Source organism: Anas platyrhynchos, chromosome 19 (assembly GCF_047663525.1).
Source record: "Anas platyrhynchos isolate ZD024472 breed Pekin duck chromosome 19, IASCAAS_PekinDuck_T2T, whole genome shotgun sequence".
Taxonomy (NCBI): domain Eukaryota; kingdom Metazoa; phylum Chordata; class Aves; order Anseriformes; family Anatidae; genus Anas; species Anas platyrhynchos.
Genome location: NC_092605.1, coordinates 3,567,903 through 3,592,122, shown reverse-complemented (window position 1 = coordinate 3,592,122; position 24,220 = coordinate 3,567,903). Strand labels below are relative to the sequence as shown.

General features: G+C 37.9%; 1 protein-coding gene across 7 annotated transcripts in view; it reads left to right on the top strand.

Annotated features, from left to right (window-relative positions):
- HELZ (helicase with zinc finger) overlaps window positions 1-17,934 on the top strand; it is an 83,460-nt gene extending 65,526 nt beyond the window's left edge. For all 7 annotated transcript variants that reach the window (XM_072025623.1, XM_027471664.3, XM_072025624.1 and 4 more), the window contains 10 exons: window positions 474-678; window positions 4,545-4,596; window positions 5,381-5,574; window positions 7,952-8,162; window positions 8,680-8,756; window positions 9,211-9,778; window positions 10,146-10,386; window positions 11,531-12,044; window positions 14,322-14,574; window positions 16,808-17,934. In XM_072025623.1, coding sequence (XP_071881724.1) covers window positions 474-678; window positions 4,545-4,596; window positions 5,381-5,574; window positions 7,952-8,162; window positions 8,680-8,756; window positions 9,211-9,778; window positions 10,146-10,386; window positions 11,531-12,044; window positions 14,322-14,574; window positions 16,808-17,139 — 2,647 coding nt within the window. In that variant the 3' untranslated portion in view covers window positions 17,140-17,934. The remainder of the gene's footprint in view (window positions 1-473; window positions 679-4,544; window positions 4,597-5,380; window positions 5,575-7,951; window positions 8,163-8,679; window positions 8,757-9,210; window positions 9,779-10,145; window positions 10,387-11,530; window positions 12,045-14,321; window positions 14,575-16,807) is intronic.
- Window positions 17,935-24,220: the final 6,286 nt, after the last annotated feature.

Sequence of the window (24,220 nt, the reverse complement as noted above, 5' to 3'; positions counted from 1 at the left end):
TGAGGAGGGTATGTAGCAACCTGGTGTTTGTGACACTGGAACCGAGTGATCTGCCTACATTCATAGAATCTTCTGGGACTGGAAACCATGCCAGTGACTCTTTGAGCTTTAATAAATTTTGTAAATCAGATGCCTTCCAGAATTTGAAGCATTGTATTTACTAATATTCGGTCTTTCAGGGAGAAATTCCACGTTAAGATCTGTCCCCGATGTTAATATTAAATGTGGTATAGACCCAGTGCTGCAATCTGATCTGCACGGACAGACCCGTATGTCCATTAAGTGACTAGGGAGCTTTGCATTATGCTCTGGGGTACAGATAAATGGATCAAGTTTCAGGATTGATGGCTGGTGTGTAAAAGGAGCATGCAGGAAAGATAAAAATTGACTTGGTTATATAAAATCAATTTTAATTTTAACGGCAGCCATTGAGTCTTACTCCTTTTTATTGTTTCTAAAAATTGTTTCCATAGGAAATTTTGGGAAAGGTTTATTGCCCTATGTCATGAGAATGAAAGTCTCCACGGTATCACATTTGAACAGATCAAAGCTCAGTTGGAAGCTTTGGAGTTAAAGAAAACCTATGTGTTGAACCCACTGGCTCCTGAGTTTATTCCCCGAGCTCTTCGGCACCAACATTCAGCGAATACCACCAAGCAGCAGCAGTCGCCACCAAAGGTAAAGTTTCAGTGATGATGAACTTTGTAAGGAAGTGGAAGTGAATGTAGAAATGCTTATTGGGAAATGACGTGAAAATTTTATGGGACAAGCTGTTATTTTAAAATGGCATCAGTGCAATCAGATACAAATGCAAATTCTGCAGGGATGCTCGGCAGTTTCAAGGGAGGGCTCTTGACTTCAGTTGACAGTAACTAGGGGTTGGTAAAGCCTTGATCCCTTACTAATACATATGCATTGGGTCACTTTGGCTTGTTCGTTGACTGTGTTTCAAAGATTCTGATGAACTTCAGTCATCAGTCTTAGCCTCAGTGGTTAGAGAAGCTAAACGAAACTTCAGAACCAGAGACAATGCCTATCCCAAGTAGCTTCTGCTGACTGTACCGCCAGCAAACAGCAGGTTGGTGTAAGAGTGCCAGGGAGTAGAAGGAAACAACAAAATAAGAGCTGCAAAAGATTTGATCTAAAAATTACACATAAAATTCATGGGCTTACGTAAGATAACTTTGATTTCATTTAAAATACGTAGTCATACAGTATGATGCCTAGATTATCTCACTGAAAATGTCCTTCAGAAGGCCAGATCTCACCAGCATCAAGAGAGCAGATAGGTGCAGTTACCGCTCAGTGATAATTTTCTCATCTCTTTTCATAAAAGTAGGTGAAGAAATGATAAAAATACAGTCCTTTCTTCCTTAAGATGATAAAAAATAACACTGAATTTTTAGAGCTGTTTTATGGTATCTCAGCAATTAATTATTTTAAATAGTTCTTTGTAGTTTATTTCAAAATTGTTTTAGTTACAATTAATTAAATTGCGTGTAGAGATGCAGGTAAAATGCAGGTTGTCAACTTCTATGATGAATTCTGTTGTACATGAAAGAAGAAATGTAAATGTTTTCCATAGCTTTGCATTTTTGTTGCAGGCTATATAACTGAAATGACATTTTTACCACTTAAAAATAAACAACCAAACTAAACAAACAACCCCTCCCAACATTAACAATACAAAATAGGAAGCCTTCCCTTTGGCAGTCTGTCCAAAAAGAGATTTTGTAAGCGATAACGTTTGGTTTCTTCATCTAGATGCATTACTTTCAGAAACAAACACCAGATTTCTAAAGCATCTAGCGATGTGTCAAAACACTACACTTACAGAAAACCATAAATTAAAAAATTGTCTTTAAACAGTCATTGCTACTGTCTTACTTCTCTTGAAGACTTTTTAAAAATATCACTGTATTGATACATTTTTATTCCGTAAATTAGAAGAGAAGCATTTGAAAATGCAGATATAATGCATTTAAAAAAAAAAAAAGTGGGAGTCCTAAGAATAGACTGTTTTTTTCTTCCAGTCTGTTAGTAAACTAAACACATATGCAATAGAAATCAGAAGGCCCACTTTGAAACTGCCAGCACTGTATTTTCTGTTTTAACTGAAGTGTTTTAACCATCTATATAACTATAATGAAATCTCTTTCCTCTAAATACAATTGACAGCTAGCATGTACAGAAGCAGACATAAAGCCTGCATGTAATACTCAAATGTATACAGAAAGTGGCTGTGATAAGTGATACGTTTCCCTTTGCTGAAGTTTTAAAAGCAGATAGGTAGCTTAGCTTGCTTTGGGCCTACAAAGTACAGTATTTAATATAAAAAGTTAAAAGGCTAAAATCCTAGTGCTGATGTATTTTGTACTGAAAAATGAGAACAGTGTATCACACACCGTTTTGTGCTGAGTTTATGGACATTCGTGCATTTCAGATCTTGTTTTATACAGGCAGTGAAACGTAGCTTTGTAAAAATGGCACATTCATATTCAGCAGAACTGCTCTTTTTATTTTTTAAGGATTTAAAAAAAATACATTTACTTAAGGTTATTAAAAACTTCTGTTTAAAAAAGAAAACAAGTTTCAGTCCTGTCACAGAGAGCCAGGCAGCTAGGATGGAGATGGCAGTTCTGGGCAGTGTGCTGCACGGCCCCAGCGCCTGGGAGAGCATCTGCCTTCGGCCACGTTTGCGTGGCTTGGCCAGGGATGGTGGAAGTGCAGAAAGAATAGCAGAATTGGACAGGCACAGCCTTTAATAAAAGGTGATGATGTGGAAACCAAGTTTTCAGAACGCGGAGCTTCCTGCAGGGTACTCAGCATACAGAAAATGAGGCTCTGAATTTCACAGCTCTGCCTACTCCCGCTCACTGCCTGTGTTCCAGCTTTTTGGCCTGGATTTGAGCACTTAATCAGGATGCATCATCAGTGAGGACCACAGGTCTGGTTAAGTCTCTGGAGAATACTCCCTGCTCCTGTCTGTTGACTAAGGGGGGATTAACTGCCTGGAGTTAGGTACCTAAACCTCAGTGTGATTTTCCTCCAGATGCCTTTAACAGTTATGGATAACAATTAAGTTTTTAACTAATTATCATAAAGTCATTAAGGCATCAGAACTATTAAAAGAAAAAAGGGGAAAAGGCAAAGCCAGCACCTCCCTCCTCCAACACAAAAATGGTCCCAGTTCGTTTGCATTTGAAAATCTGATACGGTTACATGCTGAGGCTCCTGTTTAACAGGACAGCAGTTCTTTTGAATTTGTTACTCACTATTTTGCTTTTAAAAATATATAAAGCACCTATAAATTACAAGTATGGTAGGTAGAATAGAGATTTGGTATGCTTCTGTGCATCTGGCGTCATGCTAGCTGACAACATAACAGATAGAGAAATGCTTTGTATTAATCATGAGTGATCGTTAAGGAATGTAGCTTCTCCAAGTTTTGTTTCAATTTGCCTATTCAGTAAAGAGAACAAGATTCAGATTTAAGTACTGTAATGTAATGAAAAGTAATTATTAATTTATTTTTGAATAATTCTCTTATACAAGGGAAGGAGAAGGGGGATTCAGACACCAGTTCTTTAATCTAGTTTATGCATGAGTCAACATTGTCAAACAACCTGTCTTGGTATCCTGACTAATTTGCTCAGACTGCTGGAAAACTGCCCAAAACTATCTCCTGGGCAAGAGAAGTTTTGCAGCATCAAAGGCTACATTTATTTTAAATTTGTGGAATTATTTAGGTCCAAATTAAGTACAATATTCTTCTTCTGCAAAATACTTTATAACATACTGGCATTAGACTATGTGCTCACATTTTATGAATATTAATTACTTAGTTGATGCTGTAAACTCATGAACTCAGGAGGGGTAACTTGGTTCTGTTAACCTCCTTTTCTAATGTACAATTCATCAGGGGAAAACAGATTAATTCCCTGGAGTGCTCTGGTTCCATATTGCAATTTTGGGGTGCAATAACTAAGGGGTAAAGATCTAGAAGTAGGTGGCATGATACAGGGTAGGGAGGTGATTTCTAAGGAGCTTGGTTGAGCAACTGCATAAAACTGGTGGCAGCTGCTTAGTCTCCAAGGTTCTTGAGGTGGAACCTGGAGAAGAAAATAGACATTTCCATTAATTGCTGCCACTGAAGAGGAGTGCTGAGGGTTACGTTAGCACTGGGTGCTGCTCCTGAAAAAAGTGAAACAGCAGGAGATAAAATAATGAGAAACGAAACCCAAAGAAGCTCATGGTAACTCTCCTTGCATCTGAAGACAGGCCTTGGGAGCTAGCATCCCCAGAGGCATTGGTGATGACTCACTGGTTAATTGAATTATTGGCATTTAAGTATTCAAGTTTGAGAATTCATAGTCAGATGATGGAACTGTACAATTGAACGTATGAGAATAAAATGTTCAGCTCGTTTCTTTAAAACTATCTTGTATTTGATTCAATTACAAAATTCACTTGAAATAATAAGCAATGCTTTGTTTTATGTGAAGTCTGCAAAGCATTACTATTATCATTTTTCCTCTTTTAAGGGCAAGGTCCATCTTCATAACCAGAACGACCATTTCCCACCCGATGGAATTGGTAAGTATCTGCTGCTACTTGAAGGAATTCCTCCAGCTCACACTGATTTGGCTTCAGTCAAGTTGATAGTAATTTGACATGAATAGAGTATCTGGTCTACTCTATTTGAAAGCCATTTACCTCTTGTGTGCTCTTGGGAAACAGACTATAAGACTGTTAAGTGAACATTAGGTATTTCCAAGGCTGTTCCTTTACAGGTATTGTGTGCACTGACTTTATAGCTTTATCACAGTATAGACATTGGACTGTTTAAAAAATAGCTGTTTGACATACCTGATGTAAAATGCTGTACTGGTGTATTTGCACTGTAAGAGTTAGGACATTCTATTGCATGCAGTGTTATACGATATATTTTGAACTTATCTGGATATATGACAGTCCAATATATTACTGAGCGCACTTTTTTGTGAGATAGCATGCAACAGCTTAAGAATTTTGTTATTAATTTAAAACAGCATTAATCTAAAGCTTGTCTTCCCTGTTAAAGAAAGGAGGATGATGGTTTGATGCAGTGTTTAACGGCTTCTCTTCCTGTCAGCATGTTTAATTGGTTTGGGACATTCTTCAATGCAGTTACCAGCGACCTGTTTTCTATATCTCAACTCATACTTTCTGCCTCTTCAAATTTCTGAAATTGTTTACAGGGTTTGATATATGATTAATGCTTTTTCTCAGTATATCAGACCTATCCTGTTAATGTTGCCAGTATGCTTTATAAAGATAGATGCTATTAGGATGAAAAAAGAAAGTAATAGACCTCATTCTCTTTTTTTTCTTTTTTCAGTTCAGCCCAATCCTTCTGTCCTAATAGGAAATCCTATCCGAGCATATACTCCTCCCCCTCCTCCTCTGGGACCTCACCCCAACCTGGGGAAATCTCCAAGTCCTGTTCAAAGGATAGATCCACACACTGGGACGAGTATTCTATATGTACCTGCTGTCTATGGAGGAAACATGGTCATGTCTGTGCCTTTGCCTGTAAGAATTAATTTCTTTTATTCCTTCCCCATTTATTGCATATAAAAGAAATCAAACTATTGAATATCAGTTATTGAATATTTTGCTGATTGTTCCAATATTTCACTTCAGTTGTGTGTCCTTAGCTGTTTCTGTGACTGATTCTACCAAGGACCACCAGAAAAGGAGGACTTGAAAATGTCGTTTCCACAAATAACTCCAGGCAGCCTAAAAGCAATTTCATGTTAATGCCATTTAGTGTATTTTTTTCAGCTCTAGGCATAGACACACCAGTGGGATCTCTCATCTGACTTCAGATACCTGCGTGTGAATTAATTGCCTAGTCCAGTTCTTAATCATTGTAGAGACGTAGGCGATTTAGACAGAGCTTGTTTTTCTTTATTGGCTTTATACAGTTTAAATCACCAGCTTTGGATGTCTGCAGTGCAAGGTGTCTGAAGTGCAGTGATAAGAAAAATAAGCATGCTGGGATGTTTTCCCCTTCCAGAACTTCATAGTGAACCTGTTTCGTATCCAATCCCTTTCTTTATGGCATATGAGAACACAGTGAAGATCCCTAATCAGGTCTCTTGAGCTACATTTCGTATGGAATTTTGCATTATGTATAAAAGTAACCCAGCAAAGCTTATGTGAATTAAAGAAGCACTCTCTGATTTAATTCTAACCTTTAAAGCCATGTTCTAGGTGGAAAATGGGGAGGAAAGAACAAAAGCTTCAGAAGTGATGTTGTGGAGTAACATCTGTATTGTCTGTAGGAAGGAGATGGAACTTGCCATGCATATAGGCTTAATGCCATTCCTAAGCATTTGCATACACCTCATTAGTTTTTTTTTTAATAATTACTTGCATCCTCTACTGAAATATAGGTTATGGCTCCCATACAGGGGACTTGCTGTAGGAACTCTAGTTTTGCTTGTAAGTTTTGGATCAACTGGAAGCTATAGATTGATTTTCTTCTCTAGGTCAAGTTATTTTCCTTTTTCTTAGCTTACTAGAAATCTACATTTGATGGATAAAATTAAATGGAATAAGGCCAGCAGCTGTATTGCTGTCATGCTTGCTCACATTATATTAATATCAAGCCAAGATAACTTGAAATTTTTGTTTTATTGTTCTAAGCTTAGTATATCTTTATTTATTTCCAACCAGAAGAAATGTATTAGGAGAAAGTTTTGTAAGCTCACTTTCCCTGAGGATGGACTTTTAAATAATTAAGTTGGAAAACTGAGGTACTAATGAGACAGCTGCTTTTGAAAATAAATTTATTGGAGGTGATTTGAGATTGCACAGATGCAACGGCAGCCTAAAGCTAAAGTTCAAAGTGCATACTTTGATGGCAAATAGAAATTTAAAAAAAGAATTGCATGGAAGTTGTTACATTTTAAAATAAGTAGGGACCGAAGTAAAATGCATTTAGTTCACAGAAGATAAAATGATCTCTTTGCATTGTTTAAGTCAGTTTCCATACTGGTGTAAAACATGAGGAGGTTGCCTGCTGTCATCAGTAAAGGATGCTTCGTCAGCCTGAGTGTTGGCGATTCCTTTCCCAGCACTCTCCTCTTATTCATATATTTGCCTTCTTTTAATAAATTCCCTACAGGGCAAGATTGAACTAAGTTGATCCAGAGCTGTCTTCCTTTGCATTGAATTTGCAGTGAATGTAAAATGTTGTAAAGATTCCTGACTTCTTTTACATGCTTTCAGGAGGTGGATTTTACTTCAAATAAATAGGAAGACAATCTGCAATGCATGTATCACACGTAGAGTAGACACTCTGGAGTGGCCCTCTAATTCTTAACATGCGGATAGTCGGTTCTGCCAGTAGTCCAGCTAACTTCACTAAGTGTCTTGTGGGTGCAGAGGTATAGTATGCCCACTCATTCTGTGTTACAAGTTTACAAAACTGGGTGATAAAAGGACCATAAGAAATTCCTCAAGTTAGGGGGGTTCATTTCTGTTTTCACCCTAACATATAGCTTAATCTCTCTTCAACTACAAGGAGACAGGGCTTTATTTTTTATAGCTTCACCAACTTCTATTTATTAAGAAACTGATGTAAAATTTATTAAAATATAATTTGTACGTCAACCTTTGCACACCTAACCTTAGCACCACTAAAACAGGAATTGGTTTCAGTACAAGAACACTTGCCAAAAATAGTCTTCCAAAATCTTTGCTCTTTGCTCCTTGCTGCTAGGCCTACATTCTTGCTATCCCTTTCAATAGCACCTGTAGCTGTGTTAGTGTGCCAGGTCATCTGATGCACAGAAAGCTGGTTCTTACTGATGTCATTATCTATGTGCTTATTCTCTTACTTCCTTTAACGTACCTTACCAGATTGCGTCTTTTTTTTTTTTTTTTTTTTTAAATTATGTAGGTACCATGGACGGGGTATCAGGGTAGGTTTGCAGTTGACCCTCGAATCATAACTCATCAAGCAGCTATGGCATATAATATGAACCTGTTACAGGCACATGGGCGTGGGTCTCCTATACCTTATGGCCTGGGACATCATTCACCAGTTAGCATAGGACAACAGCAGCAGCTTCAGCATCCAGACAAGGAGCAACATGAACAAAGTCGAAATGGTGAGTTGCTGAAATTCCATTGTAAGTTGGTTTCATTTTGAGTAAGTTTGTAACTTAAGTAGGGTATAGTGGAAAATGATTTTTTTTTTCTTTATTTCTCTCTTTTAAATAGAATTGAAGGATATACGGAGTTGAGGGAATAGCCTGTGTTTTGCCAGTACAAATAAAATAACTCAAATATTTGTGGTATTCGGATGAGGAAGTAAGCAGAACAGGGGGGAAGGAAGGGATATATATTAGTTGTGTTTATGTTCTGCACTTCAGTGATAATTTCAAATAACATCAGCAGTAGTTAAGTTGGGAAGAACTACTTATTGATAATTAATGAACAAAGTGCAGAGATTAGAGGAAAAGAATTATTTGGGTAAATGACATTTATTTTAATTACAATTAATTTGGGTATTACATTTCTGTGGTACTAGTAACTGTAAAGTTTCCTGTGTCTGGAAAAAAACAACAAACAAAAAATATCGTTACTCCATTATAACTAGTTAATAAATTTCTTACATGTTTTTAGGTAAAAGTGAAACCACTGTTGGACCTGAAATCAGTAAAATTCGAACACCTGAGAAGAAACCCGTAGAATCGAAGCAGGTTGGTTTGCATTGTTTTTTTAATATCCCTTCTCAAGGTACTGTTCCGTTTTTTGTTTTGTTTTGTTTGTTTGTTTTTGAGATGAGATGCTGTCCATCTCTTTTGGACCTCTTCATATGCTTTTTTCTTTTTTTTATTTTTTATTATTTGCTAAGTAGAATAGTGACAGTAGAATTACTTAACCTTCTTTCAAGAAGGGAGAAGAATTCAAATTCATGTAGTGACTGTTAAGGAATTAAAACAAATGTATTCCTGAGTATATGACCAGTATATAGTGAAGACTATATTTGTTCTTAAAGAAAATAGTAGTTCTGTGATATATTATGATGGGGGGCAGGGGAGGAATGGCACACATTTTGTAGAAGCTTTATAGACTTTATTTATTGTTAAATGAATTAATGAATTTATTAATTCTTGAAATTCAGTAGGTAAATTTTCCATTCTCTTTTTCTAGGTTGACTTAGACACAAATTCTCAGAATAGAAGCCCGGAGTCACGTTCCAATGTTGCTTACCCTAATGCTAAGTTTCATCGCAAAGATAATCTTAACCCCAGGCAGCTGAATCTACATCTCACCCCACCCCACTCACAGTATGCAGTTCCCAATCGCCACTTCCAGCACCTGTCACAGATACCAAGGCAGCCATATCCTCTGCAACAGCAGCAAAACCTTTTAAGTCAACAACAAAATCATTTGCCTGAACAACAAAACCAAATGCCACCCCAGCAAAGCCAGGTAGTTCAGCAGCATAATCATTTGAATCAACAGCCTCCACAACCTTCGCAGCTTTCCCCTGCTTACCAGGCAGGCCCCAGCCAATCTTTTTTTAATAACCCAATTCCCCACCGACCACATTCTCCTGCTGTAGATGCTGTGATTTCAGAACAACACCCCCCACCTATGTTACAAGAAGTCAGTAATCCTTTGAGGCCTATTGCACAGCACAACCCTGTTCTGCCAACCCACTTGAACAACTTCATTGAAGAGAATCCATCAGGAATGCCCTTAGGGGACACTTTAGGTAGGTGACTTTTTCTTTATTTAAATTCAGTGTTCAGTTATAACTACATTGAAGTGAAAATGAAGGAGGTATTTACCTTTCCAGGCATATTGCTCTGAATTGGGTCATTGTTGGGTTAGTTTCCATAAGTAATGTCATTGAGCATAATTTGCTGCTTAAGGCATGTTTGAATATTCAGCACTTTATTAGAAAAATTCATGTTTATATGATTTTCCGTATAATTTAAATAACCAGGTTATACACTGCAATGCAGTTAGTAGATAATAGGCCCTGGAATATACTGTATAAAAAGTATTTTTTTCTGACATAAAGATTTTTTTTTTTAAAGGGACATTAGATAAATTTTTTTTTAAAACTATTTTTATAGATCGTATGCATGGAAATGTAGCTTTGGAAACAATAAGGCAGCAGCAACAAGCCAGGTTACAGCAATGGAATGAACATAATGCCTATCTCAGTCAAGGCACTATTCCATATCAACACCATCACCATCCTCATCTACCACATCTTCCTCAGCAACCAATTGGATTGCATCAACAGCAGCAAGTTAGGGCAAACTGGAAACTTGCCAGTAATACAGAAGATGAAACAGAGGCAACATATTCAAGGTATTTGTTTACTGAGTCATCAGAGCTTGTATAAAATTGAGCAGTGGGCACCTATCTGTAACACTGTGATCCAAGTACAAGGCACTAAAAGGTATTGCATTTTGCTGCTGTTATTATGAAGGTTAAAATAGTTGGCAGGCTGACTTACAGCTATGCTTTTACTATGTGTTATGCTTTATTCTGTTTATTGGGTAGTAAAGCTGTAGTGAAAAAATACATTTATGGAGTATCTCAGTGCTGTATTTATGGAATAAGTAATGGAAGGAGAGTAACAACCTTGTGCTTATAAAGATGGTATCTGAGTGTAGTTAAGGCCTATTAAGTAGTAAATTCTTCAAATTGAATTAGTCATAAAAGGCAGATTTCTGTGCTTGAAAAAAACAACCCCCCTGCCCGCAACGCTGCTCCCCAGTCAAATCCAAACTTTTCTTCCTTTTTAAAAAGCCTTTTATTTTAAAGGCAGATTTAAAAATATGCTTATTCTTGAGATGGAGCATTAGGGGCCAAGAAAGAAAGCTGTTGAACATAAACAGAAAAATAGTTCTTGTGGCCATCAGCTTTAATCATGTATATTGTAAAGGCCAGATTTTAAAATTGCCTCTGTTTACTGTCATCTCCCACTATGCTTTATTTTCCATCTGGTTTGTTATAGCCATGGTAAAGCCTCTAAATGCTCTCTTATCTGACTCCGTAAAGTGCTGAATTGTATACTCCCTTCCTTCTGAAGAAGTTTGGAAATGTATTGTACACGTGAGGGGAATCCCTGATTGTTCTGTTTTTTAGCTTTTAAGGGGTTAAAAATTGATTTAACTGTGGGAAGTGTTTTGTATAATAAAGCAGGAAATCCTTACTTTGGTTGTCTCTTAAGAGATAACAAAAACTTGATTCTTCTGACTGAAAAGGAAATCTCAAGAGTTATTAAAACTTTGAAATGATTCAGGTAGGTATTTCATCCAGTTAATCCTCTTGTGCCTAATTTCTGATTGCTCACAGTCACATCTTTTGAAGTTAGGGTCAGCAGGCTCAAAGATGAGTATATTTAAATCCAGTGGTTTGTGCTTTGAGTTTTCTCAACCGCAAAAAGAGTGGGATTTTAGAAAAACTTTTTTTTCTTTTTCTTGATACATTTATTCTGTCAATACAGATTCCAGGATTTGCTCAGAGAACTGTCACACCGTGATCAAAGTGAAAGTCGGGACTTAGCTGAAATGCCACCCCCTCAGTCAAGACTGTTGCAATACAGACAAGTTCAGCCCAGAAGCCCACCAGCACTCCCTTCTCCTTCCTGCAACTCTAATCACAGTGGTCACTTTCCTAACTTCACTGAAAACAACAGAGACATTGAAATACCCAATAACCCAGCATTTCAGCAACATTTACCCCAAATATACAATCCCCCTTTCTCAATGCCATCTGAACATATAACCCCATCTCCCTTGAAATACCTGCAACCTGATGGATCGTGGACTTATGCTAACCTACAGCAGAATCACCTAATGGGGCAGGGCTTTCATTATGGTATACCTCCATTGCCCCATAGGTCCCAGCAAAACCCTTTTATACAAATACAGAATCATCAGCATGCAGTTGGTCAGGAGCCATTTCATCCACTCACATCTCGAGCAGTATCTGCTTCTTCGCTCCACAGCTTAGAAGAGGTAGGCATTTTTGTCTGCTTATGCAATTGTCGTGTCATTTTAATATGAAATTATATTTTGAAGTGGTCATGAATGCAAAATGCCTCATATTAAAAGCTCACACTGGGGATTTCTTTGAGATAGAATTTTCCTGCAAGTCTTCTGTGTTCACCCTGGGTGTATTTGTGGTTCTCATCACTACAGGACTAACGTTTTCTCTACTAAATGGGAGGTCTTGGCTTTTTGAATATTATTCAGTTTTTTGCAGTCATTGCTCAATTATGTACAAGTCGTTTGTCTGGAGTGCAAATTAACCACACCTCAGGTGGAGACCCATGAGATGACTCTCTGGAAGGTCAGCTTGAATCAGCCAGTCAGTTGACTCAGTGTTGAACTGAATGTGTTTGAGTTAGTTGTCACACTGCTTCTGGTCTCAGGTTGGTATGGTTGTTTAAGCATGCTATGAAACCTTGTGTAGTAAATCCCACCTGGCCTGAGCTAATGCTGTGTAAGCCATTCTGTGTATTTTGGGGGCTCAGTGTTGCATACCAGCGCAGAGATACCCAGCTGTGTAGCATGAGTCTGGGTCTAACACGAACCCTGCAACCCACGAGGTGGCTCTGTCTCTGTCAATCTTTTTTGTTCTGGACTTTAGGGAAGGTAGTGTAATGGGATGTAGACTATGTGAGCACATAGAGCCATGACAGGTCATGTTTTGAACAGGGGTTTTTAATTCCCCGTTGGAATTTGGAGTGCTGAGGAGTGTATGATATGCAGATATGGAATATGCTGGAGCTGGCTGTATTACAGGACTGGCAGAATTAATATTCTCAGATAATCTTGCACGGACTGCATGTGATGAAATATATGCACATAAAGTTAAGTGGCATGTCCTGTGATATGTTTATGTCGAAGTTTTTAGAGTATCTATGATATGTGTTTGTTACTATCCCACATGATGCATGTTTCATTGCCTTTTAACTTCTGAAAGTAGAAAAGATCTTAGATTTTATGTGCCTGAGCAAAATAACTAAAATTGAATGCCAGTACATTTTTTACAAATTTTTGTATTCTGCAGATCTAGAGAGGTTAATGGAATCCTCAGGCCCAGCTAGAGCTGTAGTAAGATTTGCTTTTATAGGCATTTAGAAATTCTTTGTCTCAGTCCATTAAGCCATACCACCTTGTATAAAATCTAATACTTTGTGACAACATTTAATGCCGTCAGTACAGCGGGATGTAAGAACAATGGCTCTTCAGCAGTAATAAACTAATAAATATTCCTACAGAGTTTGTGACGGCTCCTGCTATCTGAAGACAAATAGAGTGAGTCTTTATGTAATTAGTGCAAATTCATTTTAGTTCTCATTACTTCTTCCTTTCAAAATGTGTGACAGAAATGCAAAATGCAGTAAAAACGTTACAAGACAGAGACTTGCTTGTAAAGTTTCCAGGAGAGCTCCTTCAGCTAGCAGACAGGACTGAATTGCATAAAGAAATCAAAATGCAGTTTTCGGTATGTTGGTAACAGAGATCCCTCATATGAGGCAGGTTTCAGGAGAGATGTTGTGACCTTTGGTATCCTTACCAAGCTTTTTTATTAAATAAACTAATACAATGGACTTGCTTTGAATCCTGAAAAGTCTTTAAATCTTGAAGCCAACAGGTTAATGGAATTTCTACCATTTTCATTTACATGATCTACAGGATCTTGGAAGCAAGTAATTTTTATGGTTTCAGATAAAATTCTTTGCCTTATTTCTCTTGAAGTCATACACTTGTCCCGAGCATTCATTCTGTGTGTGTATATGCAAAATTCAGTACACAAATGTATCGTGATTGGCCGAATCTTGATATCATTAATTTGCCCTCTGGAAACTAAAAGCCATTTTTTCCTCTGTACATTGTAATTGATCGTTTTCTCTTGCTCTTGTATGTCTCTGTACTTCCTTTATATCATTTGTAAATGCTGGGTATTCTTCTTCTCTCTATATGATTCATTTCCCATGTAGGAGTGTAAGATATAAAGGTTGATAAAAATCTTAGTTGAAGCTCCTTATGCATCCTTTAAAATCCTGCGTCTGTTTCGTATGGTTAAAATATATTATCAGTGACTGCAGTATACAACGTATAATTTGAAGTGTATTAGTATTTTTTTCTAAATGCAAGGCATACTTTTTTTGTAAGACATGGCATGGAAAAAAAACGGATGGAAAAATAGCATTTGCCACATGCAGTTGAATAAAAGGAGCAAAAGGTCTTTTTTTTGTTTTGTTTTTGTTTTTTGTGTGTTTGCAGTATGAACCAAGAGGACCAGGCAGGCCGTTGTACCAAAGAAGAATTTCCTCTAGTTCAGTCCAGGCTTGTTCTGAAGAATTAAGCACTCCTCAAGAGAGTCTTGGTCAGTGTAAAGAGCTTCAGGACCACAGTAACCAGTCATCTTTCAACTATTCATCACCTGAGTTGTGGGTAAACTCTTCCTCATCTGCCCCGTACCCAAACATTCCATGCAACGGAGCCAACAGAGCAGTTCCGCCCCGGGAGTTGTTAGGTAGGTATAGACTTGATCTTTGCTTTTCTGCTTCTCTCTCTGCTCCAGTAAGTAGACTATTAAGGCTGGATTAAGCAAGTCTAAATGAAAGGATGTATATATTTTTTGTCCGTTTTCACAAAATGTTTTCTGACATTTCTTCAAGACTTGAAACTAATTTAAGCAAAGATTTTTGAAGTATTTATTCTTCTAGTAGTTAAAGGCTTCCTAAGTGTAACCCTATTTTCATTTTCTGTCTTGTTCATATTCTGGTACGTTGCTGATGTCTGAAAAAGAATACGGTTAAGTATTTCATCCACTAAATGCAGTACTGTTTCTTAGTCTTCCTACAAAAGTTCTAGTTAACCCGCGTATTCTCTTACAGTGGTTTCAAATGCAACTGAGATTTTGCTAAAAAAGGATCTAAGGTAACTGGTGAGAAGTATTTGCACGTTATCTGTCTCCAGAATCAATAACCTTCTTTGTTGATGTTACCGTCTGGCGGGAAACTGTATTAGGGAGTTCTGTATTTTGTGGGAAATTCTAATACTTCATCATTACTGTGATGAAGTCTAAACTTTACCATGGAAGACATGGCTTCCCTGTTGGTAGTTGTGGTGCAGATCAACTTAATGGAGAAAAACAAAATAAACTTTTCAGTGATAAAAAGGCTTTGCAATTAGAGACATGGCTTACCGGCTATGATGATGATATTTGAAGTTCACGTGTGTTTTATAGTGTTAAAGGTTAATGACGAGTATCTTCAGTGTTTCTGGTTACTGTTTTTTAATCCATGAAATAAAAATCCACAAGAAGGAGAAGCTGTGAACTGGTCCTGTGCTGGTATTCATTGCCTGGGAGTGAGCAATCATGACACCAGACAGTTCAAGGGCTTTTATTCCCTGTACATCAGAAATGGCTGTGGCACAAGTATTCAGTTACATCATGTTGGATTTATGGAGAGTGCAAGGAGAGCTGCTGTGAATTGCTCTGTGTTGTTATAAGCAGGCACTTTTCGAAATTGCAATTTGAGAGCTTGATTTGAAGTGTTCTTTCTCTTGATAGGAAGAAAGTGATTTAAGTTCTTATTCAATATGTTTATCTTCATATTTTTTTCTTGTGCTAGACACTTCTACCACACTTAGTTTTCGCCTCTAGCCATGCTTGTCATTAGTTGTCTTCTCTTGAGTGCTATAGTTATTTTGGGGGAGTTATTTTGCTTGTGTTCTGGTTTTTTTTTTTTTTTTTTTTTTTTGAATCATAGCATCCCTAGTAAAAATGTTTTGCTTATGTTCCTTCCATATCATTTTTTCTAAGGTATTTTTGTGTACTTTACCAGAAACAAGTTTGTGTGCAACCCTTCCAGTGAGAAACTGAACTGTATAATCATGTTTTTCTACTTATGTAATCATTTGATCGTACATTCCTGTATGTGCACTTCAAAAATAACATTACGGATTTGAAGATGGAAATAATTACAAAATATGTGTGTTGTTCAACTCTTGGGCTATTTTACCTACAATGTATACCTGCATTTCAGTATAGTTTCTCTAGCTATGTAAGACAGCAGAATTCCCCAGACAAAATTAAGATACTTCATTAGGATTCAGGAAATTCACTTGAAAGCAGTTTTATACCTGTGGTTTTAGGTAAATTTATTTTTCTGGTAGTTACAGAAGTTGTTAAATGTAGAGCAAGAACATATCAATTAGAACTGCATTCAGACAAAAATATCAATAATTAGTTGGGTAACATTCAGAAATCTGTGTTGCTGCTTGAGAATGAATTATATATGGTGCTGTAAACTTTAATTTTCACCTATTACGCTCTAAGGCAAGAAGAATGAAATACTCTTTGTACTATCTCAGTGGATAGTGTTTAAATTAGGGTATATCCCATTCTGAAGCAGCCTACCTTTAGTGTATCTGCAGAATCTACCTGTGCAGAATTGCAGGTTCAGTGTTACTACCTCTGTAGGTACACGCACATGGAGAATATGTTTAATAATGTCAGTCTTCTCGGCATTGCTGACGAGGGTAATACAAGATCCAGTAGCTGGAAATAAAGCCAGATAACTTAGCAGAAATTTCCTTGGACAAAGGGTGATTGAACACAGAAAGTTGGGGGTGCAGAGGGGGCTGTTACCAGCAGAGATGGTTTCAGTGTTGCTCAGTGCTTCCTCTGAGGTTCCTGTACATGGATTTCCAAACTCAGAGTTGTTCACTTAGACAAAATCTGCTTTCTCCTTTCACAGCTCCACCGAAGACGGTCAAGCCCCCAGAGGAACATCTGAAGGCTGAAAACATACAGCTCTCAAATTCCTTCAACTACAACGTGCTGCAACATCTTGGCCAGTTCCCACCTCTCATGCCCAACAAGCAGATCGTCGAATCCAACAGTAACAGCCAGCAGAACGCTGGTGGGAGCAAGCCTGTCATGTCCTACGCAAGTGCTCTGCGGGCTCCGCCAAAGCCCAAACCTCCTCCTGAGCAGACAAAAAAGAATAGCGACCCTTTGTCTTTGTTTCAGGAACTTAGCCTAGGTAGTTCATCAGGTAGCAATGGCTTTTACTCCTATTTTAAATAATCAGATTATTTTTTTTAGAGAGAATTTAATTTTTATTTGTGTCAGTAGATCTAAGATAGTTGGGGCTTCACCTGTAGCTGCAAATATTCCCTTTGTTTATATTAGTAAATATATCCTCACCTAATTGCTTTGCTGCTAGACTTGCAACTAATTTTTTTAATTATATTCCATTATTTTGCATTTTTTGACGTGGGTCGTTTTTTTGGAAGCTTTCTGTAGGAAAACACACATTATTTTTTAATTTGTGTAATGTTAATGATGTGTTGCATTAAACTAGCAGCTGAGAGGTTACCTGTACAACTTTAAAAAATAATAAAAAAAAGAGGGAAAAAAAAAAAGAAAAAAGAAAAAAAAAAGAAAAAAGTTTGTCTAAATTGTATTTAAAAAGATTGTAAGTAGCATTTACATTTATTCAATAACATTAGCATACTATGCTGGGTTTCTGTACCAGAAATGGCCAGTTAATGTAAAAATGTATGTTATTTCTGCTTAAATTCATTTAATTTTTTTTTTTTTTAATAAAGATGCAGCATCTTCTAAATACTTTCAGTTTTATCAGCTTTTTTGTGAAGGGATGCTGCATTCTCAGACTTTTCTAGTTTTAGATTCTGTATGATGTGGTATTGTATTTTCCATTCACTGTAGGGTAAAGTAAAGGCATTCTTTGCAGACACCTATGCCATTGTTTGGAAGCATTCAGATAAAAAGTATTGGTATACTTAAAAAGAAAAAAAAAACATTAAAAACAAAAAAAAAACAAACAAAAAACAGAAGAAAAAAAACAAAACACAAAAAGAAACTACAACAAAAAAACAAAAACAAAAAACCCAAAAAAACTCTACATTTTATTTTTGGACAAGCTAGTAATATAAGCTTGTTTGAAAAGTTAATTTGATAGGTTTTTTAAATGAATCATGAAGCTGAAAATAAATTTTTAGGTATGTTGGTGCTTAGTAGATTTAATAACTATTTTAAAAAAAATTGCGTGAATTTAGTAAAATACTTTTTTGTTTGTTTGTTTAATTTTTTTTTCCACTATGCATGTGTAAATGTTTGTAATCTGGCTTTTTCTTCCCCCCTTCTCCAGTGGTATAAAGAATTGTGCCGCTTTAATTTTTTTTTCCGGTAAAACTTTTGGTACATTATTTGATGTTTACATTAAAATGTGACATTATACAAGGAAATTCAGATATTTTGCTAACTGTTTTGTTTGAGGAACATCATTAAAGAAGAGATTTAATGTTTGTCAAAGCTGTATCCAAATTAATCTAAATCTTTTGGGAGTGAGAACGGTATCCAGGTTGTTTATCTATGAGTTCTGCTAAGTTCTCCACAAACCTGGCCCTTTAGGAGTACAAATTTAAGCAACAACAGCAACAACAAAATCCAACCAAATTATGGGATATTTAAAATTTAAAGAGACAAGTGTGAATGAAATTGCAGAAGATAATCTTTGCTCGTAAAGATTTCTGGTCTTGCACACTGTTCATACTTTTGCAACTGGGGAGATAAAGGGGTGTTTGCATAGTTTCTCCAGATAAGTAGTCCTCCTTTTACACTTGAATAGATAACTTTAAATCTGGGAAATACTTAATTTTTACAGGGACTGAGCTGGGTTTATTTGCAGTATTCCTCCACTTATTACATACAAAAATAAAAATTTATAGGCTGTGGGGGGTGATTTCAGATTTTACAGCTGTCCGTGGGACACCTTACAAATTAGCAGTGTCTGCTGCTGTACTCAATCAGATTTTTGCTCTGGTTACAATCATTATTTTTTTTTGCATTTGACTTCGTGTTCTAAGTCAAGGGTCTTTACATAATGGGGCTGATTTAAACTCAGTACACTGCAGAGGTTTGCATATATATATATATATTTTATTATAAACCTTTGGTTCATGATTCAGAAATGTATCTGATTTTTTTTTCTGTAAAGAAAAAGCACGCATAATTTGTTAATTTATTTCCTAATGTCTATACCAAACAGAAGATGCTGGGGGAGGGGAAAGCCCCTGCCAAGTTCTGGTTAGCACTTCAGCACGTGGCATCAAATAAAGAAGACCCAAAATGAGTAGAGGCCAAATTCTACAGCCTTGGGGTTTTTGCCAAGCTGAAGATTTCAGGAATAGGTCCATGGGAAATTCCCTTGTGAGGGCCGGGCATGTGCTCTGAATATGTTAGCCTCAGACGTTTTATTTCAGTGGAGCTTTGCTGGTTCTCCACTGAGCACCTGGCACTGCTCTGAGAGAAGAAAAATCTGTGTGCCTGAATGTTATAGTCTGTGAGGAGCTCTTGGTAAGATGTGCAAGACTATGACAAAAGACTAGGTAGGGTTCAAATGCACTTCACTTCGCCGAGTTGGCATTGTAATTTCAGGGGTTTCAAAATCACTCATTTATATGGAGCAGTCTTTTGATTCTGTTCACCATATTTGAATATTAAACTAATAAACATCACTTGTTAATTTACTGCTATCTGTGAATTAGTTAAGGGGGAGATGGCTGCATCTCACCACATTCTATTCTGTTTCGCACTGGCATTTTATCTATGCTGAAAATACTATAAAGATACTTTCTCTTACACTTTCAATTCTATAACCTCATGAAAGTCCCCTCAGGTTTTGGTTACAGATTTTTGTAAGTGTTCTCCCCCAGGAGTTTGGGGAGGGTATGGTGGAGATCTTCAAACAATCAGCTTTGGATATATACAGAATGAATCCATTGTATTTCTTGAAGTTAATATGCTTCTGGAGAAAAAAAACACACATTTTTTGAAATGTTTTGTCTAGCCCTTACATCATGTGTATAACCCTTTCATTTTTAAAGTAAATTGCTCGGTTTTTAGTGGAGTCATAGTTGTTTAAAAAACAAACGACAACAAAAAAACCTGTATTGTAAACTGTTTTAGGGTTTAATCAAACTTATAAAAAATCAAATTAAGCCCATTAAGGTGGCTCCAGTGGGCATGGACTCAGGCTGCACTGTAAATATGGAGCTGTTGCAATTACAGTAAAAATTTAAAAATATGGGTGTAGTTTCTCAGTTCGTGTACAGCATCTCAACTTAAAGGAAATGAGTCTTGGACATTTACACTGAGTACTTGGCTTCTTGACTTTTTTTTTATAACTGAAACATCGTATTTAAAAGTACTATACATGCCAAATCTCATGCTCCTTGTCCAGGAATAAACATCCACTGTTTTCTGTGGAAAATGTAAATGACTTTGTCCAGACCTAAATTTAGAAAACTTGTATTTACTAGCAAAAGGCTCTGGTTTTATTCAGTTTAATTTCATTTTTTCATGAGGAAGATCTGAATGCCTCATGGGAGCTTGTCAGTGTGATTCTAGGAACTAATAAAAAATTCAGATTTTTAAAAATTTGAACTCTTTTTTTTTTTTTTTTTTAATTTTAAATACAGCTTCTGCCCTTTTAAAAGCTACTTAATGAATGGAATTGGTAGATGTTTCCCATGTACATTTGAAGACTGAACTCATAAAATAGCTTTAAACTTGGTCTTGGTAAGTCAGAAAAAGAAACTGGAAGAGATCCTGCTCCCAGCTCACTTCCATATGGGCAGAGGTCACTTGGAGCTGGATTCTGAAGCAGTGTTTATACTTCTTGAAGGTATAGGACTTTTGTTTGATGTCTTGGGTAAATTTCATTATGGCATCAGATATGGATGTGCTAGTCCATGGCTTGTCTTTTTTCTTGCCTGCAGTTGTCATCATGTTTCTGAAAAGAGCTTTTCTGCTGCTGAAGTCTCAGGTAGAGCTTTCTTGGTATGTTCCTGTCTCCCTTCATTAGTTCTGTGGCTCCCATATGTTCTTCTGTTGCGTGCCAGTCCCTCAACTCTGCGGGACACTCAGGTGCCGTTGATCCACCTGGAGATGTGTTCTCAAGCATATCCACAGTATCAAGATAAGTGTGTCACAGGGATACATCCCCTCTCCATTATGTCTGGCATAAATCTTTACAGTGTTTAGCAGCTACTCACATACTATCCTTAAGTGTTTCACAATACAACTAATAAATATCTCTTATGCATAAAAGCTGGCTAGTTAGAACCAGAGCCCTTTCATCCATATTTTCTCCTTGAAGTTGACATCTAGTATATTTTGTACCATTATATTTAATTGTATGGACTATGGCACTACTGACCCATAACAGCATGTGACTATTTCCACTGACCTTACAACCCCCTTGAGTAATATTCCCTACTTTGATTAATTAATATTTTGTTCCCAGATTTGTCAAGTTCAGCTGTTTTTCTGCAGAGAATATGCACTATAAGCAGTTCTTTTGCTGTCTGTATAATACCTCTACTGTAAGTAGCACTGAGAGCAGTGTTTGACCAGACAGAATTTTTTTTAGAGTGAAGCATATCAGAATCTGCACATTTCCAAAGCAATAAGCTCATAATGCTTCCTGCTCTACACATATCATCATTCAACTCACTTCATTTGTTTTGTTTAAGTTTCTAGTTTTCCTAGAAAAACTGTGGACAATTAACTTGTCAAGTTGGCTGGTGATGATCTATGGTGCCTATAAAAAAGATTGTACATCATATTCCTTAACATGAAATATGGGCCGTTTCTGCTGGGATAGCAATATTTGCTCAAGCATCTTTTTATTTGGTTGTGTCAGGAACCAAGGACTGAGTCACGCAGTTCTTTTCCGTCATTCAAGAAGAGTAAAACGATTCACAGCAATTGTGGTAGGAATGTCAGCTGGGTGCAGGGTTTGTGGCAACTGCAGTTGATATATGTTGAAAAGTTTTTACTTCAATAGAGGTCAATGCATGCTTAAAAAGCTCTAATCTGAATTAGCCAGAACTAGGCAAAAGATGTTGTTAGTCCGTTTCCCATAAGATTTGCTGTCTCCTGATGGGCAAATACGCAAGAGACCTGCTGTAAGAAGCAATAGTTTCTTCGGAGACAGAACATATATTAAATGCAACAAACTAAGAACATTTTTGTCCTATGTGGTGGTCAAAATCAAGCTGTGATGCTCTTTTCTTGCCCCTTGGTGATAATGGAAAGGAGAAATAATTTGAACAGATGCATTTAAAATAGATCCTATTTCTGTGTGTGAAGTTCATGGGACAGAACAGCCTAATATTCCAGCATTTGTTATAAAAGCAATGTAACATTCACCATGGGAAGCTAACATCCCTTTTAGATGAAGTTTATAATGAGGTTTAGGTTTAGTCTATAAACAGTTTCTGCACGTTGGTCAGGTTTCTGGCATGCAAATGTCTGACTGCATACTGGATTGTACCCAAGGATTAGTTTGGTGCTAATCTCCAGGTCCTTCCCTGGATCTGGCAGGGCGCAGCCCTGCAAGCAGTCCCCTGCTTATGGCGATGACTTCTTGTGTCGGTATGTTCCTCAAGAGCGATCAAGCCCAGGAGAAGGTGCCCTTCTGCAGCAGAGCCGAGGCTGCGGATCTCATTGCAGGGCTGGGGGCAGAAATTCTCAGCTCTTGGGGACTGTCTGGAAATAATTTCCACAACTGGGAGAGAAAAGAAGTGATAATCACAAGGAAGTGGCAAACACTGTATAGGTTGGTGCTTTTCAGATACAGACTGCCGCAGGGTTTTGCACCAAGGCCTCTGCCTGCCCCCTGTCCTGTAGGCCGGGAGCCTGGGGAAGGCTCCGTTGGCCTGCGCTAGGCCGCTCGCCTGATCCGCGCTGCTCTGAAAGCGCAGCTGGCTGCTTGCTAAACAGGCGCTTTCCTTCGTCAGGGGTGTTAGTCTGGCACCTTTTCTGCACGTTATTCACACAACACAGTGCTTAAAAACAAAAGAAGCAGATTCTGAGCCTTGCGCCTACAGCAAACGTTGCCCTTACACAAACAAAAATCTTCCTGACTTCCATCGCGCTGACTCTCAAGTTTAGCACTTGGGCTCTGTGATGGGCAGGTCTGAGCAGCCAAAATCTCTGCTGTGTCACGTGAGGAGCAGGAGGCAGGCAGCGATGGTGGTTTTATGAGTGGCAAATGGCCAGTTCCCAAGTGACCCATGACCATGGCAGGGCCAGTGCTCAGGCTTTGGTGGTGGCTGGTGCTAGTCACTGGGTCTGTGAGGTGTTTTCTCTCTCTCCCTTTCTCTGTCATGCTGGCTGCTGCCTCCCTTGGCTTTGGGGTGCCATCGCAGGTCCCTTGCCAAGTGTTTAGCAGCTGGGTTCCCATCCCCTTTCCACTGGGATAACTCCCTGAAGCAAGGATATTTCTTTTGTGATTTCCTGCTACATTCGCGAAGCTCTGTTGGCCCTGCTCTTTGAAAATGCAGACTTGTTACAGCTCCTCCTCCACCCAAAATTTTTATTCTTTTTCTCTGTATGAAGGCCAATTACTTTTATTAACTCTCTTGAAACACATTATCAGCTCTGTGGCAGAGAGATTTGGATATGGCAGAACAAACCTGCTGTAAGAGCAGTGCCTTCCCTGCTGTGAATACCAATGACCAATTTAATGGACGAGTCCCTCAGCCACATTTCTTAATATCTGGAAAAGGAAAATGAAGTCATCCACACGCTCCTCAGTCTTGCAGGAACCATACTGAAATAGTGAATGATCAAAAACCCTCTTAACTTACAGCAGACAGAAAATAAAGCTTAGTGAGTTTAAGAGCTTCGGGAAGGCATCTAGCTCAGCTGCCAGCATTGCTGTCTGTGGGTGTAAGCTCTCGCTGCTGGGAGCTGTGTATTTTCTCCGACCCAGGGGTAAAATGAGCGCTGAGGGGCTGTTGAACCTCTGAATCAAGACCAGCACTCAGTGGGAATCTTTCCATTGCCCTCACAGGTGCTTGGATGAAGTGTTTCAGCCCTGGAATGAAGGGACACATATGGGGAAGGTGAGACCTTGCAGGCTCTGTTTATCTGAAATATGTGCATTCTTGCTGATGACTATCAAACGTAACTGGTCACATCTTTAGGGGGAGTATGCAGCTCCTTGCAACATATTGGCCCATCAGGATAAGAAACCATCCAGAAATTACTTTGTCACTGAAGCAGCATTGCAATAAGCAGCTGATGCATGGGAAAAGGGGGGGGACAAAGGGTGTCCATGGGGCAGGGGGGA